This window comes from Belonocnema kinseyi, chromosome 1, assembly GCF_010883055.1.
Source record: "Belonocnema kinseyi isolate 2016_QV_RU_SX_M_011 chromosome 1, B_treatae_v1, whole genome shotgun sequence".
Lineage (NCBI taxonomy): Eukaryota > Metazoa > Arthropoda > Insecta > Hymenoptera > Cynipidae > Belonocnema > Belonocnema kinseyi.
The window spans coordinates 173,835,874-173,850,852 of NC_046657.1; the positions used below are offsets into that span (position 1 = coordinate 173,835,874).

Here is a 14,979-nt window from a genome sequence, read left to right on the forward strand (position 1 = left end):
AAATGTCAAAAAGTGGACATGGCGTCGTATAACTGTAGGACAACGAAATTAGTAAGAATGTTGTTCAAAAGTTGTTCTTCGGAGGTGTGTGCATAGTTAAAATTGCACTCAAGGAAATTGTAAGTTGGAAACTTTTCGTATATGGGTGCATCAGTGAGGTTCGATTAATTGGATAATTACTATTGAATTCTAATTAAAATAAGAAAATCGAAGAAATGAAGATAAATTCATTGTTTTTGAAGAATTTAGAAAATTCAGATGAATTTACAGAACGCAACAACATTTACAGAGTTCAAAAGATTTCACAGAATTCAAAATAATTTTGAGAATTTCAAAAGAATTATGTAAGATAATTTTAAAACAATTTTGTAAGAGAATACCAAAGATTCCAGAGAAGCTATACGAATACAGTGAATTCGAAAGAATTAAAAAGACTTAATAGAATTTAGAGAATAAAGAAGAGTTCTAAAAAATTTAGAGAATTTAGAAGAATTTGGAGAATTGAGAAGACTTCAGAGAACTCGAAACAATTTGCAGAGTTCAAAAGAGTGAAGAGAATACAAAAGAATTCTGAGAATTTTAACAGAATTGAGAGTATTCATGATGGTTCGGATAGTTTAATAGAATCCAGACAATTAAAAAAAACAGAAAGTTCACAAGAATTCAGAGAATTCAGAAGAATCTAGAGAATTCAGATGAATTTAGAAAATTAAGTAATACAAAAGAATTCAGAGAATTCACTGAATTTCGAAAAGGGAAAAGAATGCACAGAGTTCAAAACTTTACTACAAATTTGGTGTTGTATCATGGGCGAAAAAAGAGCTCAGATCCCTTGATATCGGGGCACGAAAGGTTATACACATGAACAAAAGCATGCATCTAAAGTCTTCTGTTCCGCGACTCTACATCTCACGCCGTTAAGGTGGTCACGGAATATTGAATTTCAAATGTCTTCACAACAGGATTATTCTGGGTACAGCACATAGAGTCGCAAATGGATGAGACCCTCATCTAAAATGGTCAAGAAGCACGAAGAAATGGGCAAAGGAGCGTTTCTGTACAGAGCAGCGGAAGAGGTTGATGAAACACACGGACTTAACTTCAGTATTTAGGATGAGCAAAATGCATTAAATCTTATCTATCTCGAATACTCACTCCTGAAAACCCGGATTAAAAAAGCACGAGAGAAAACGACCGTGAACAAATCCTCGATAAGAGGATGCATGTCATCTACAGAAATGTGGAGGATCAGTCAATGTCGTGTGAGCTAACTTCTGCTTTCCTTAAATCACCGGCATGTAAAAACGGTGTTATTTACACTTTAACATACTGTCGCCACATTTTGAGCCAAGACATTGCCGATGATAGCTGCAGGGCGTCTCATGCACCCCCCGAGCATTTAGTACACATACTATCTAGTTGTCCAACTTATGCGGGAACAACCTACATCCAGAGGCACAATGCGGCACTGAGAGTGCTTTATTACCATCTCTGTCACTCTTACGGCATTAACCTTAATATCGCTCCTCTAAATGCTCCTAGGGAAATTGAGTCAATTATCGGGAGTGAAAAGTGCCGCATATACTGGAACATTATATTCTCGACAATTGTTTCTGTTGCACACTCGAGGCCTGACATAGTTCTTCTTGACTTCGAGAAGCAAACCATGTTCATTATCGAATCCTTGGCACCAGCTGACAAAAAAATCATAGCCAAGGAGAATGAAAAGAAAGAGAGGTATAGAGACCTTATAAGGGAGTTACACCGATTGTACCTGTAATATTCTGTTAAACTAGTCGTTCTTATCATCGGCGCTATTGGAGGTGCCAAGCTTTCACTGCTTAGCAGTCTGAAAAGCATCCCTGCGTATGAACAATATGCTAAAACACTTGCGGGTAAAATGCATAAGGCGGTCTTCCTTGGGTCGCTCCGTGTCCTCAGGGTGCATGAGACTCTTGCCGGATCGTCGTAGTGTTTCCGTTACAGACTGTAACCACCTATCACACGGTCATGAGGCGTGGTTGTGGCTGAAATTTTACTGCGATTTCGCTGGGATCGGGTGCAGTTTTTCAGATTCGCACCCGCTCCCGGCGAAATCCTGCGGTTGTCCTTATGACAAACTTTTAATATATATAAATTTATAAGCATTATAATTCTAATATTACAATTCATTGTAAAATAAAAAGTTGATACATCTTCGACTTTTTTCCAGATTATTCAGAATTTTATAGTAAAATTTTGAAATCGGACTGATTCCCACATCAGAATACGTTTTACATTTCGCAGGATTTAAGCATTTGCTTAAGGGGGGAGTCTGGTCCAGCCGAACCGAAAAATCGATTTTTTTTGCCTAAGAATCTTCCTATACTCTTACATGTGAAGAAAACATACACCTATTCACTATCGAATTGCACGGAGTATGTCTTCCTTACTCTTTTCACTCCACACAGTTCATCATTGTTATAATATAACGGTTTTTCTCGTTTCACGATAGATCGCGCTGTAATCGACGAAATTCAATTTTTCTTCATTTTACTGTTAATGAGAATGCACGCTAAAGATTCTGCAATACATTAGCAATAAAAAAATACACCATTTTCATTGTGAAATGACTGAACACGGAAAAAAAGAATTTTTCAAATCGCTACAGAATCGTTAAACGAGTGCAATAAAAACTCGTATATAAAAAAAATACATAGCGACGAACATAGGTAGAACCTCCTCCTTTTTGAAGTCGGTTAAAAATAAGGGCAATAGAGCTTCGGATCTCTGTGGTAATTATTATTTTGGAAAAACATGCCAAAACGTATGTCCGTCCTTGAGAAGTAATTATTAAGTAATACGTTTACATTAACAGTGTTTCCTGAATATTCCTAAAACATGCCGGAATCACGAGCAATTTCTCGTGTACTAACGTGAGGATTATTGGCCACTGCAGCTAATGCAGCAATTCCGATATTTTTCCCATTGACTCTTGGTGTATGGGTCTTTTTCTTAGGATAGACACTTCCATCGGTAGTAAATTTTGTAATAGCACGATAAAATGAAGCACGTGACACAATTCTATTTGGAAACGCTGAGCGTAGAGATTGACCGCATTATCAAGATATCTTCCAGCTTCTCCGTACAATAGAACCATTTCAATTTTTCCTCGTACGGTTAGACACTCCATTGTAAAGTATTATTCGAAATAATCTTTGATCTATCTAAAATGAATTTTGTCTTGAATGTATTTTTTCTAATTTTCTGTATTTAAGGAAAGAAAAAAAGTAAACACTTTCGTAATTTTTCAATAGCCTCCGCTGACCTCAATCTACAATAATTCCAGAGCTAAAATTTAGGAATATTCAGGAAACACTGTTAATGTTTTTATTACTTAATAATTACTTCTCAAGAACAGGCATACGTTTTGGTATGTTTTTCAAAATAATAATTACGAAAAAGATCCGAAGCACTATTACCCTTATTTTTAACCGACATCAAAAAGAAGGAGGTTCTACCTATGTTCGTCGCGATGTGATTTTTTATGCACGAGTTTTTATTACACTCGTTCAACGATTCTGTAGCGATTTAAAATATTCTTTTTTTTCCGTGGTCAGTAATGTCACAATGAAAATGGTGTATTTTTTATTGTTAATGTATTGCAGAATCGTAAGCGTGCATTCTCAGTAAAAGTAAAATGAAGAAAAATTGAATTTTGTCGTTTACAACGCCATCTATCGCGAAACGAGAAAAATGTTTTAGACAAATCATACGCATTTTTATCCAAAAAATCCGAATATGCAATAAAAAATAGGGGTTCCCATTTAAGATTTCGAACTTGCCCGAACCCCCATCCCCAGGGTTCGGTGTCGGGGAACCAATTTTTAAATGATGATGTCAAATTCACCTAAATATATGAATTTTTGACAACAAGAAAAAACGAGCTTTCAACAACACAGTTGAATTTTCACCCAGAAAAATGACTTTATAGCAAAATTGCTCAATTTCCAACAAATTAATCAAATTATCTTCAATTTCCGAGTTGTTTCCTGCATGTCCCACACTGTTCATTTATTCTGTATTGAAAATAAACTGCCGTATAAAAATTTTTCCGAAAAATCTAGAAATCGGACAATTTCATAACTATTTTATTATTTTTCACATATATTTAGGTTATTTTTATTTTTTGTGTATTGTAAAAAAATTTCTAGCTGGTTATTGAATATAATTTGTACTAAGCTGGAATTGTAGAAGTATTATTTGGCTCCATTTCTATATTTACACTTAAAAAAACAAGATTTACTGCAAAAATCACTATACAAAAGAATGTGTGACTGAAAACACTATGGAAAATAAAGTATATCCAAATATTTGTATGATTTTAAATAAAAATCTTGGGAAAATTTCTATCAATGTCTTTTGTTGCCATTTTGTTTCTTCGATTTCATTCATATCGATTACGGTAGGTATTCGATTGCACTGAACTCGATTTTGCACCAAACGTCAGTTGAAACAAAGCAATTAAATGTGGTTATATTTTTTGGTGACATCTACAAGAATCATTATTATCATTGGCAGAGGTTGACATTCACTCACGGCATTTTTTTAAACATATCATGACATTTAATTCTTTTGGTTCAGTCCAGTATTAGTGCAATCGAATGCTTGCTATCAATTGGGTTTATCAATCGTACCACTGAAAGCGAGTGAGTAAGCGATAATCTTAGAATAAAATGGCGCTAGGGACAAGCAGAGACGAGATGCTCTCAGAGATTTCCAAAGATTCTTGATTAAAATCACAACAAATTTCAGATAATCCTAATTTCCCATAGTGCTTTCAGTAAAAAAGATCATTGTGCTCAGATGATTTTTCAATAAACCTTGTTTTTTATTGTGGATATAAAAATCGATCAAAGTGACGCTTCTTTTGGCTTTTCATCATTTAGTCAAGCTCAGTACAATTTATATTTCATAGTGTATTATTTTTAACACACAAAGAAGGGATTTTATCGATGACTGATTGTGGCGATTACAAATGAGACTTGGGCAAATTGAATATTCAAAATTTGGAATATTTAGATTTGCTAATGTGCAGCAATAATTTGGGTGATGTACGAAAGTCAAAAAGGCTTTCTCAGTTATGATATTTTCCTATTTCTAAGTTTTTAGGTATGATCTTTGCAGGATTCAACAGGAGTCAGTATGATCTCTGCAATTTAAAATGCTTGGCAGATAAAAATAAATTATTTTTATGAAAATATCGATTTTTTTATTTGATTCGGAAAGAAATTCGATAATTTCGGAAAGAGTAAAATGGGTAGTCATTCGGAAATATGATACCGGTTCTTTTTCCCATTGGGATGATATTTCTACGGAATAGTATTCCGATGGGAACAAGAATCGGCTCTCTTTTCTTCAGAATTCGCCGTTCCGACAGTGTTAGACATTTGAAATAGTTTGCGCTTCTGACACTGGTACTTTGCCCTTCCACCTGCGGCGCTGCGAGCGTGCTGGGGGAGTAAGGCCTATCGCTTAGACCAATTGAGTCGCTGAGCACAAGGATCAGTTCAGATTCCGCCGTCGAATGAAAAGGTTCTCGTTCCGGTCGCGAATGCGCAAGCCTCACCCCCTCTCCTAATACCCATAGCCCGATCGACCGACCAATCAGGTCACGGATCGAGAAAAAGTGAAGCCAGTTCTCACCGAATCGTCACCCCACAAGGGTCCGGTATGCTAGCCACCCATCGACTCTCCCCGAAACTATAAACTACAGGGGAAGTTCTTGTCGAGCCTTCATAGCAAATACATCTTTTTGTAAAAGTGTAAATCAACACCAACATTTGATACTGTGAAGTTTTGAAATAAGTGGCTTAGTTTTACCTTTTGGCGAAATTAAAAAAATTATACAGTGAAATAAGAATAAACCGTTATTACAAAAAAAGGTTACCGTCATTAGTCGTCCCCTCCTTTTTACCCCAGCAATAATCCAATTCATCCAAAAAAAAAAAAGATGGAAGATTCAAGGACTACACACCTCCAGGTAAGTCCCGCCTTAGAAAACCCATAAGCAGATTTCACCTGATTAATTAACCAGTAAAAGATTCTCAACAACTCATTTTAATTGTAAAATGATTTGATGAAACAAATCAATCCTTTCTTCGTCCGTTGATATTTATTGATTTCAAATCGTAGATTTCAAATTATTTATATCTTACGGTCCAATCGTAAATCGAAAAAATAAATATGGGTCAAAAAAACATGTTCTTCGAAACTCAAGATATTTATTTAATAGAAAAAACTCCTTTCGAAATTTCCTGACGTTTCGGTACACATGCGTACCTTTTTCAAAGGTTCTTAAACCTGAGTTGATGATAGTTTAAAATATTCAAACAGATCAATTTTCAGTAAAAAAAAAGTAACATTTCAGTCAATTGTTTTAAGAAAATTAATTAAAATTTAGTCCTTTTTTGAAGTCTCAAAAATTTTTTCGAGACTTCAATCGATTACAACTACATTTTTTAAATTTGTACGATAAAACAAAATTGGCGTAGGTTAGGACGGACGAACAGAAATTGACCTTTGAAACCTTTGAAAAAGGTACGCATGTGTACCGAAACGTCAGGAAGTTTCGAAAGAAGTTTTTTCTATTAAATAAATATCTTGAGTTTCGAAGAACATGTTTTTTTGACTCATATTTATTTTCTCGATTTACGATTAGACCGTAAGACATAAATAATTTGAAATCAACTCATTTTAATCTAATAATTAATTTACAATCATTGGATTTTATTTTTCTTTGGGTAACTTTGCTTAGGTGCTTTCACCTTTGGCAAAATCTAATAATCAACAAATCAATTTATCCTCGGAAGGATCTAAAGTTTAAATAAAAAATAAAATAATAAAAATAAGCTGCTTAATTTCCGTTCATTAAGTAACTTCGCTTAGGTCCTTTCACCCTTGGGAGGATCTATTAAATAGAAATTAATTTTTTAACTTACTTCGCCTAGGTCCTTTCATCCTCGGAAGGATATAATTAACACAAATTTTTTTTTAATTGGAGTAACTTCGCTTAGGTACTTTCACCCCTGGGAGCTTGTATTAAATAACAATTAATTTCCGTTAACCCCACTAACAAACTTCGCCTAAGTCCTTTCGTCCTCGGAAGGATCTAATTCACCCAATTTTTTTTTTATTGGAGTAACTTCGCTTAGGTCCTTTCACCCTTGGGAGGATCTATTAAATAAAAATTAATTTCCGTTAACCCCATTAACAAACTTCGCATAGGTCCTTTCATCCTCGGAAGGATCTAATTAACACAAATTATTTATTTATTTTTTCCACCGAGTTTCCATTTTTCTCCTTTGTTATTCTACTATAGAAAAATAGAGAACAGCCAAGGAGGAAACGGAATAAAAAAAGCCAGCACAAAAGATGGTCCAATAGACGTCATCGAGCTGAGCGGAACAAAGGGCGTATCCCGGGATTTATATCCCATTGCCCCCGAGGCGGAAGCAAAAGAACCGATATCAGGCACATACAGACTCAGGGAACCAATCTGTAAATACTTCCGCCCCTTGTAACAGCCTGAACAGTCAAAAGCATCCAGCACCCGAGGTGGACCTCCCAACCGCCATCCCCTTGGAAGAAGCCTTGAAGATCTTAAACGCCGCCACTCCTGGAAGCCCTCTTCAAAATATCCACGCCAGAACCAACCTGCAGAATGATAGGGAAGAAGAACTCCTAACCTCACCCCTCGGATTCTCTCCAGAAAAGGGCTCTTCCCCTTTAAAATTAGATAGTCCTCCTACAATTAAATGCCCTTCCTCATCTGACGTGACCGGGCAGATATACCAAGGGCGTAGCTACCATGAATTAAAGAAAGCTCAGGTGCAACGACCTGAGGGGATTACCAAACCCACAAAAACTCGTCTAAAAGATGCTTGGAAAGAGGCTCATCTAAAAAATTTCCATATGGACCCCGACAATAGAGAGATGCCACGCCCTCACCCCAAGCACTCCTCAAAGAAATCGGTACCAAAGAAACCGACTGAGTATACTTTGACCAAAAGCCCTTCCGCTCACAGGAAAATAGTTTCACCGGACAAGTGTTCACCACACAAAAGTCGAGTACTAGCTAAGGTCTACCGAGGACGACCGAAATCCGCCCTCCCTCTCTCCGCCTATCCCATGCGAACCATCATCCCGCGGGAGATACACCAAAGCACCAGACGATTAAAATCGGTGGTAGTTCACCCTGTCCTGACTAATAAAGCTCGCCGCCACCTTTTTTAAGGAATAACAGAGAAGACCTCCGCAGTGACCAGTGGTTTTTTTATACCTTACGTATAAGTGTATTGTCTTCGCTCCGAGTGAATATATATGAGAGCAATCTGTCGCCATTTGTTTGAATAAATTCTTAAAATCCTACCAACCTGTTATCTTAGTTCGATTTTCTGTTATTTTCTTTGATTGTCCTATCAATGATTTATATTTCTTCTTGAATTATTTATTATTATTATTATTATCATTGTTGTGCATATCAAATATTCGGCGACATAGGAAAGAAATCAGAAACATTCGAAGACATTCGGAAATGATCGGAAAGAAATCCCAGAGCGGGATATTCAGGAAGAAATCGGAATGTTCATGGGACACCTTGAATTTCGGGAAGAAGTCGGAAACAAAGTTCCCATACAATTCGGAAAGGATCAGAAAGGAACATCTTTCTGAACCCTTTCCGAAATCTTTCCGACGCGGTCTTTCCGAAACCTTTGCGTTTCTTCCGCTAGGGCACACACATATGTGTGTGTATTTATTGAGTTAGTTACACCATTAAGCCACTTTCCTTTCGGGGTAGGCGTGACTCACTCAGTCCAACATGCACCGACTGCTTGGGTCTATTAGTATCCAAGGTCTTATGTTTTAGGCGCCGTTCACTCGATTGTCACTCTTTTGATTAACTATTTCTCGCTATGCTTTTCTGTCCTGATTTACTTCTCTAGCTTCCTTCACGTCCATGAATTTTTCATGCAAGCCCTCGCGTTTCACTGGCTTCTTATATCTCTTCTAAATAGAGTCTCGTTCACAAATACTAACCATTCTTTCTGCGGCCTGCATCTGGGCGCGCTGCCATTTACTTTACATTGATACACTTGTTTCGTTAGTCGTTCATTTGGCATTCTCTCAACATGTCCGAACCATCTTAACCGATTTGTTTCCCATGTGTCTACTAGCGTCTCTTCTGCACCACATTCTTGTAGAATTATCTCGTTACTTACTTTGTCCATCACGGTTTTCCCGCATATTATGCGCATGAATCTCATGTCAATTGCGTTAATTTTACTCTTATCTTTTTCTTGATAAGTCCATGTCTCGCTACCGCACAGTACAGTCGGTTCAAATATGGCACGCTGTGATCGGGTTTGGAGGTCAGACCATGTCTACTATAGGTTTTTGGGGTCGCTTAATCTGAATCCGAGGTCCAAACAACCGCAGCACGTCAGGGTTCTGACGTTACCTCAAAAAACCAATAAAACTTTTCTTCGAGACCGGGGGTCAGACCATGTTTATTGTATGTGTTTTGGGTCGCTAAATCCGAATCCGAGGTCCAAAACCCCCAGCACGTCAGAGTTCTGAAATATCCTCAAAAAGCCTTATAAACTTTTTTTCTGAGTTCGGGGTCCTTACGTGTATCTGCATCCAGGGCACCTCTTCGCGGTGACGGCGGGCAACGGAGTGAGTCTGTGATCCGGATAAGTCGCTGGATTACGGCCCTGATTATGGTCCCTGAATAAGCTGATTTTTTTTAAATATACGGCTAAAGTCAAAACTTTAAAGCTTTAAATAGCTTAGATTACAATGTATTTTGAAGGTTATGTCGAAACCCTGACATGCTGGGGTTTTTTGGACCTAGGATTCGGATTCAGCGACATAAAACTTTACGCCCGGTATTGAAAACTATATATATCTTTTTAAAAAATTACATAATTGAACTCCACAATCTCCCTTCTGCTAAGTACGCCATTTTTTCCATTTACTTATAATTTGTAATTGTTAAGAACACCAAACGTCCTTTATCTGCTTCACATGCCTATTTTGAAGGACAGGAAAAAAGTATAGTGTATATTAAGGGCGTACGGCTATTTTGCCTCGCGTGAGTGCCACCCGAGCGAAGCTAGGGTGACAAATTCCAACTCGTTAAAATAATCGTCTTCACGCCTTTGATACACTATGTACTATTTGATGAGGCTTTTTGAGGTTATGTCAGAACCCTGACGTTCTGTGGGTTTTTGGATCTCTGATTTGGATTCAGCGACCACAAAAACCGATAGTAAAGATGATCTGACCCCCAGACCCCCAGATGTATTCTGTTTATATAAGAAAAAAACTTTGTTCATACAGTAGCTTGTCACTTATTGCGAGAGTTGGGACTGGGATTCGCGTTAGGTGAGTTCCCCCACCACATCAAAAATCTTTCTCCCTTCAGGCTTACCCTCATACCTGATTGGTTTAGAAAATCGAAACTATTCGTAAAAGGTAATGTCAAAATTTGACAAATTTAATAAATGGGTGATTTATTATGTCTTACGGTCCACATATGAAATAAAATAATTTGAATCAAAAATCAAGTTTGAACTCAATGGATGTTTATTGATAAAAACTCCTTTATAATTCTCCTTACAGTTTCGGTACAACATGCATACCCTTATCAAAGGTCTTGAGATCTGGATATAAACAATATTATGGAATTAATGATAGTATATTTGCTATAGTTATTATATAAATATATATTTCTTATATTTATTATAGAAATAAATTATATTTCTTATATTTATTTTGTTCGTTTTACATACTAATCCTAAAATATTTATGGTTTTTTACAAGTTTTTTTATTACAAAATTTAAAAATTGAGTACTCTAGACTGGAAAAGCATGTAAATGTTTCCATATCAAACAATTTGATTTAAATTTGTATTTTTCTAAAATGGATAACCATTCATAAATTGAAACTAACTTATTAAACATGTTACATTGAATGTCAAGATTAAAATCTTGATAATATGAGGAAATATTGTTTGATATTATGAATACAAAACTAATGTATGTGATGTATTTGTTCGCGTCTTCGGTACGCATCGATTGCCCAATTCAAAAACCTTTCATAACCTATAATAACCTAACAATATCGTTTTTAGATTTCTTAACAAAATTATTGAATTTGTTTTTAAGAGGACTATTTTAATTGGGAATATAAGATTATTGTATTTGACGTAATTATTCGCTTCTTCGAAACGCGTGTATTGATCCATTTAGGAACTTTCGATGATCATTCTGATCAACCAATAGCGACTGAGTGGTTTTAAAAAAAGTTGAATTTGATTATGTGAAGAATTTTTTTTTTATTTGCAATATAATACTACCGTGAATAGAAAGAATGTTCATTGAAACAGAACACATCCATTGAAATCTTTATGAGCTCTCTGATTTTCTGGAAGTAAGATTTTCGGTAAGGCAGAAACATAAGCTTGAAAAGTATTGAATGTATCCATTTTTTTGCTTTTGTTAGAGAAAAACCTCCCTCTACTAGAAAGAAAATGTATGTTACTCATATGAGGAAGCAAAATGCTCATAAAATAAGAACAAATAAATCCATAGTACTTCGCAGCAGTATATCTAATTGGATTTGATATTTCACTTTATAAAAAATTAAAGATTTAACGACGAATCTCGGACTTTTGTCTCACAAAAATTATGACTGCACGAGTAAATATTTTTGTAATGAACGATGAGCAATTACATGGTATTTAATCGTTATTTTGATTTAGATTTAAAGAGTAGAATATTTTCTTGATTTTCTGATTTTTCAAAATTCTCAGGAACACTTTTCTAGGTTTTGCAAAGCGTTGAAATCAAGATTTCAAAATGTTCATTTTGCAACAACAAAAAAATCTTTTAATTTCGCAACTAAATATTTTTGGCTCGTTAATTAAAATAGTTTCAACGTAGGCTGATTCGAAGCGAAAATGTCTAATCTTACAAATGATTCTACTTAAAAAGTTGTAGATTCAGTTTCTGTACAGATTTTCGCCCTTGAGGTGAAGTATTAATTTTCAAACGTCCAAAGAAACTTTCTGTCAGTAGTATATATTATCTTCAAAAGGTAAAAAATATACCTTTCAGGAGTTATCCGACGCGTCATTACATAAGCATTATATGGGTTAAAAAAAGATTCTCGCTCCTTTTTCAACGAGTAATCGGCAGTGACTTTTGATACTAATTGAGCTAGACGTACCGGCAATTCCCAACGGTACAGTAAGTATTGCACCTTTTATTTTAATTTTCCACTTTTCTGAAGATTGAAAATAATTTTCAGATTGAAGCTAAGGAATTAAACCTAGAAGGAAAAGAACACCCATATTGGGCTGGTGAACTCAGAGCATGTGAAGATTCTTGGAGTCATGCACGCAAAAGACGTCGAGAATTTTTACAAAAAGAAGATTCTGTAAAAAAAGCGCACAGGGAAACAGAAAACAAAATTAAGGCTGATTCTTCTAATCCGGTCACAATTCCAGAAACTACTTATGGTTTTCGACATTGTCAAAGCAAAGAGCCTCTTCTGGTGTTTATTCTGGTGGTCGATGCGGTACACATGGAGAATAAAAGTCAGGAAGGAAATGGTAAACAACTAAGAATTTCCTTTATGTTTGAAAGAGGAACCGGTGGTAAAAATTCTCTTGAAACCTTTCGTCAATTTCTTCTGAATAAATTGAACGTCAAAGAATATTTTCAAGAACAGTTTAAAAACAAAAGAAAAAAGGGCAAAATTTGTTCCTAAGTATATCGTTATAAAATATATTTAGTATTAGAATAAGGTTTGTAGACAATTATATTTATTTGCGTTTATGTATACTTTCAGAGATCAGTCTGTGGACTAAGCATACTAAAATTATATGTTTTCTTGATACTTAGGACCTACTCTCCAGTTTCGAATTAAGTCTGTATTCAAAGTGAATAATATTGAAGTGATTTAAATTCCTTTTGTGTGAAACTATGACAGTTATGGAAAATCCGATTTAAAACTGTTTCACAATTAACTCAGAAATGCGAATAAATTATAGTTGTGTGATGTCCTGATTAAACCGAATATATTTTCTATTTGTCATTATTACTTACGACTTGTCCTAAAAAGATTGCACTTGTCATGAAAAGATCCTCCTACGAAACACTCACGATACTGTTTAAAACAAGACCTTAAAGAAGCGACGGGGGGCTAGGGAGCAGAACGCAGCCAAGAAAACACGAATGCTGATTTAATCAAAAGAATGATTTAAACATACCAAATTACGACGAAAAACGTTGTATGCTGCATGAAATTCTCCACTTTCTTCTACATCTGACATTTTTGTTAATTTTCCACTGCTTTGAAATTAAGATGTGATATTGATGAGTTTATAAGGAGTTATTATTTTTCTGCTCATTCTGCTCTAACGTAAGAGCAATGAGAAGGTCGCAAGTCGCTGGGTTGCGCCTAGGGCTCTTATTTTCCCAATACTCGGTAACCCGAGTACACGGGCGGGCACCCGAGAGCACAAGTATTACTCTGGTATCCGGGTCATCACCTAAAATTGGGTAGTCGGGTAGAACCTGGGTACACGGGTAAGTCTTGGATACCAAGAATACAGTAAAAGAAAAGGTAACGTGATCAGAAATGTCCGGTAACCCTCCATGAAATTCATCAGCATGTCACCTTAACAGCCAAGTGTAATATGAGATTATGTTGTAATAAATTTTCATATTTGGAGCAAGATTTTTTCATACAATAATACATCATGACTAAGCCACCACTTACTGTACCAGTAAAATTGGATATGGAAAGTAAACTAGCGGCCGGAGTGGTAGAAGGAGTCAAGGTATGCTCATTCGCATATGCAGATGACATAGTGCTGCTAGCAAAGAGCGAAGAGTCTTTAAAGGATAGGATGAAAAGGTTGAGAAGATAATTGGACAAAAATAGGTTAGAGTTAAATGCGGACAAGTCGAAGGTTATGGTGTTCATGAAAGGAGGTGGTAGAGGTAAAGGAGTGGAGTGGAAGTGAAAGGGAAAAGCGGTACAGGAGGTGAAAGAGTTAGTGTACCTGGGCTTCCTAGTTCGAAGGAATGGGGGAGTGGATCGTTATATAAAAGAGAGGGTGAGAAAAGCAAATGTGTTGATGAGGGAGGTGTGGGGCTGGGGAAGAGGTTCGCAGATCATTTTGTAAGGAGAATGAAATTGTTTGATTCGCTATTGATGAGTGTCTTATTTTACAGACTGAAGGTGTGAGGGTGAAAGGTAAGTGAGGAGGTAAATAGGATACAGGAGAGCTATGTAAAGTGGTAATGTAAGCTGGTTAGGGAGTGATGATGGGAGAAGGAGAACAGACGTAGTGATGCAAAGATGGAAGTAAAAAGGGAAAGGTATTTTAGAAAGAATGGATTGCAGATGGATGAAGTGAGAAGGATGCACGAGGAAGGAAGGAAGGTATATGAGTTAGTCCAATGGAGAATCTTAATAGGTTCTGACATTCTAGAGAGAAGAGAATGTGTGAATTGTGCGGGAAGGGGGATGCAATAGTTGAGCACTGGTTGGAGGAATGTGAAGAGGTGGAAAGGAGTGAAATAAGCATGGAGGTATTGTTGCATGAAAGTGTGGACAAAAGGGCAGTAGCATGGGTGAAAGGGGTGTTGTGTAAGATGGAGAAGAAGAGAAGGAAGGAGGAAGAGTAAAGGTAGTCACAGGGAAGGAACAAGGAATAATTAATAAATATTCTTTTATAAAATTGAGTAGAAGTATTTTATTAATAGGTCTGAACGGTTCGAGAGCAGATAAAGAACTAACTAAAGCATATGCTCTCTGCAACACGATCTCCATGCCACCCAAGTTGTTTATATAAACATTCTGGAGAAAAAGTCGACCATAATAATTCTAAGAAATACATTCATGTATCATGTAGTACAAAG

At 36.2% G+C, this 14,979-nt stretch overlaps 1 protein-coding gene across 1 annotated transcript in view; it reads left to right on the forward strand.

The window, feature by feature from the left end:
* LOC117168220 (RNA N6-adenosine-methyltransferase METTL16) overlaps positions 1 to 13,135 on the forward strand; it is a 57,947-nt gene extending 44,812 nt beyond the window's left edge. Inside the window, exons 4-5 of the mRNA XM_033353704.1 lie at positions 12,356 to 12,659; positions 12,899 to 13,135. Coding sequence (XP_033209595.1) covers positions 12,356 to 12,659; positions 12,899 to 12,951 — 357 coding nt within the window. The 3' untranslated portion in view covers positions 12,952 to 13,135. The remainder of the gene's footprint in view (positions 1 to 12,355; positions 12,660 to 12,898) is intronic.
* The last annotated feature ends 1,844 nt before the right edge of the window (positions 13,136 to 14,979 follow it).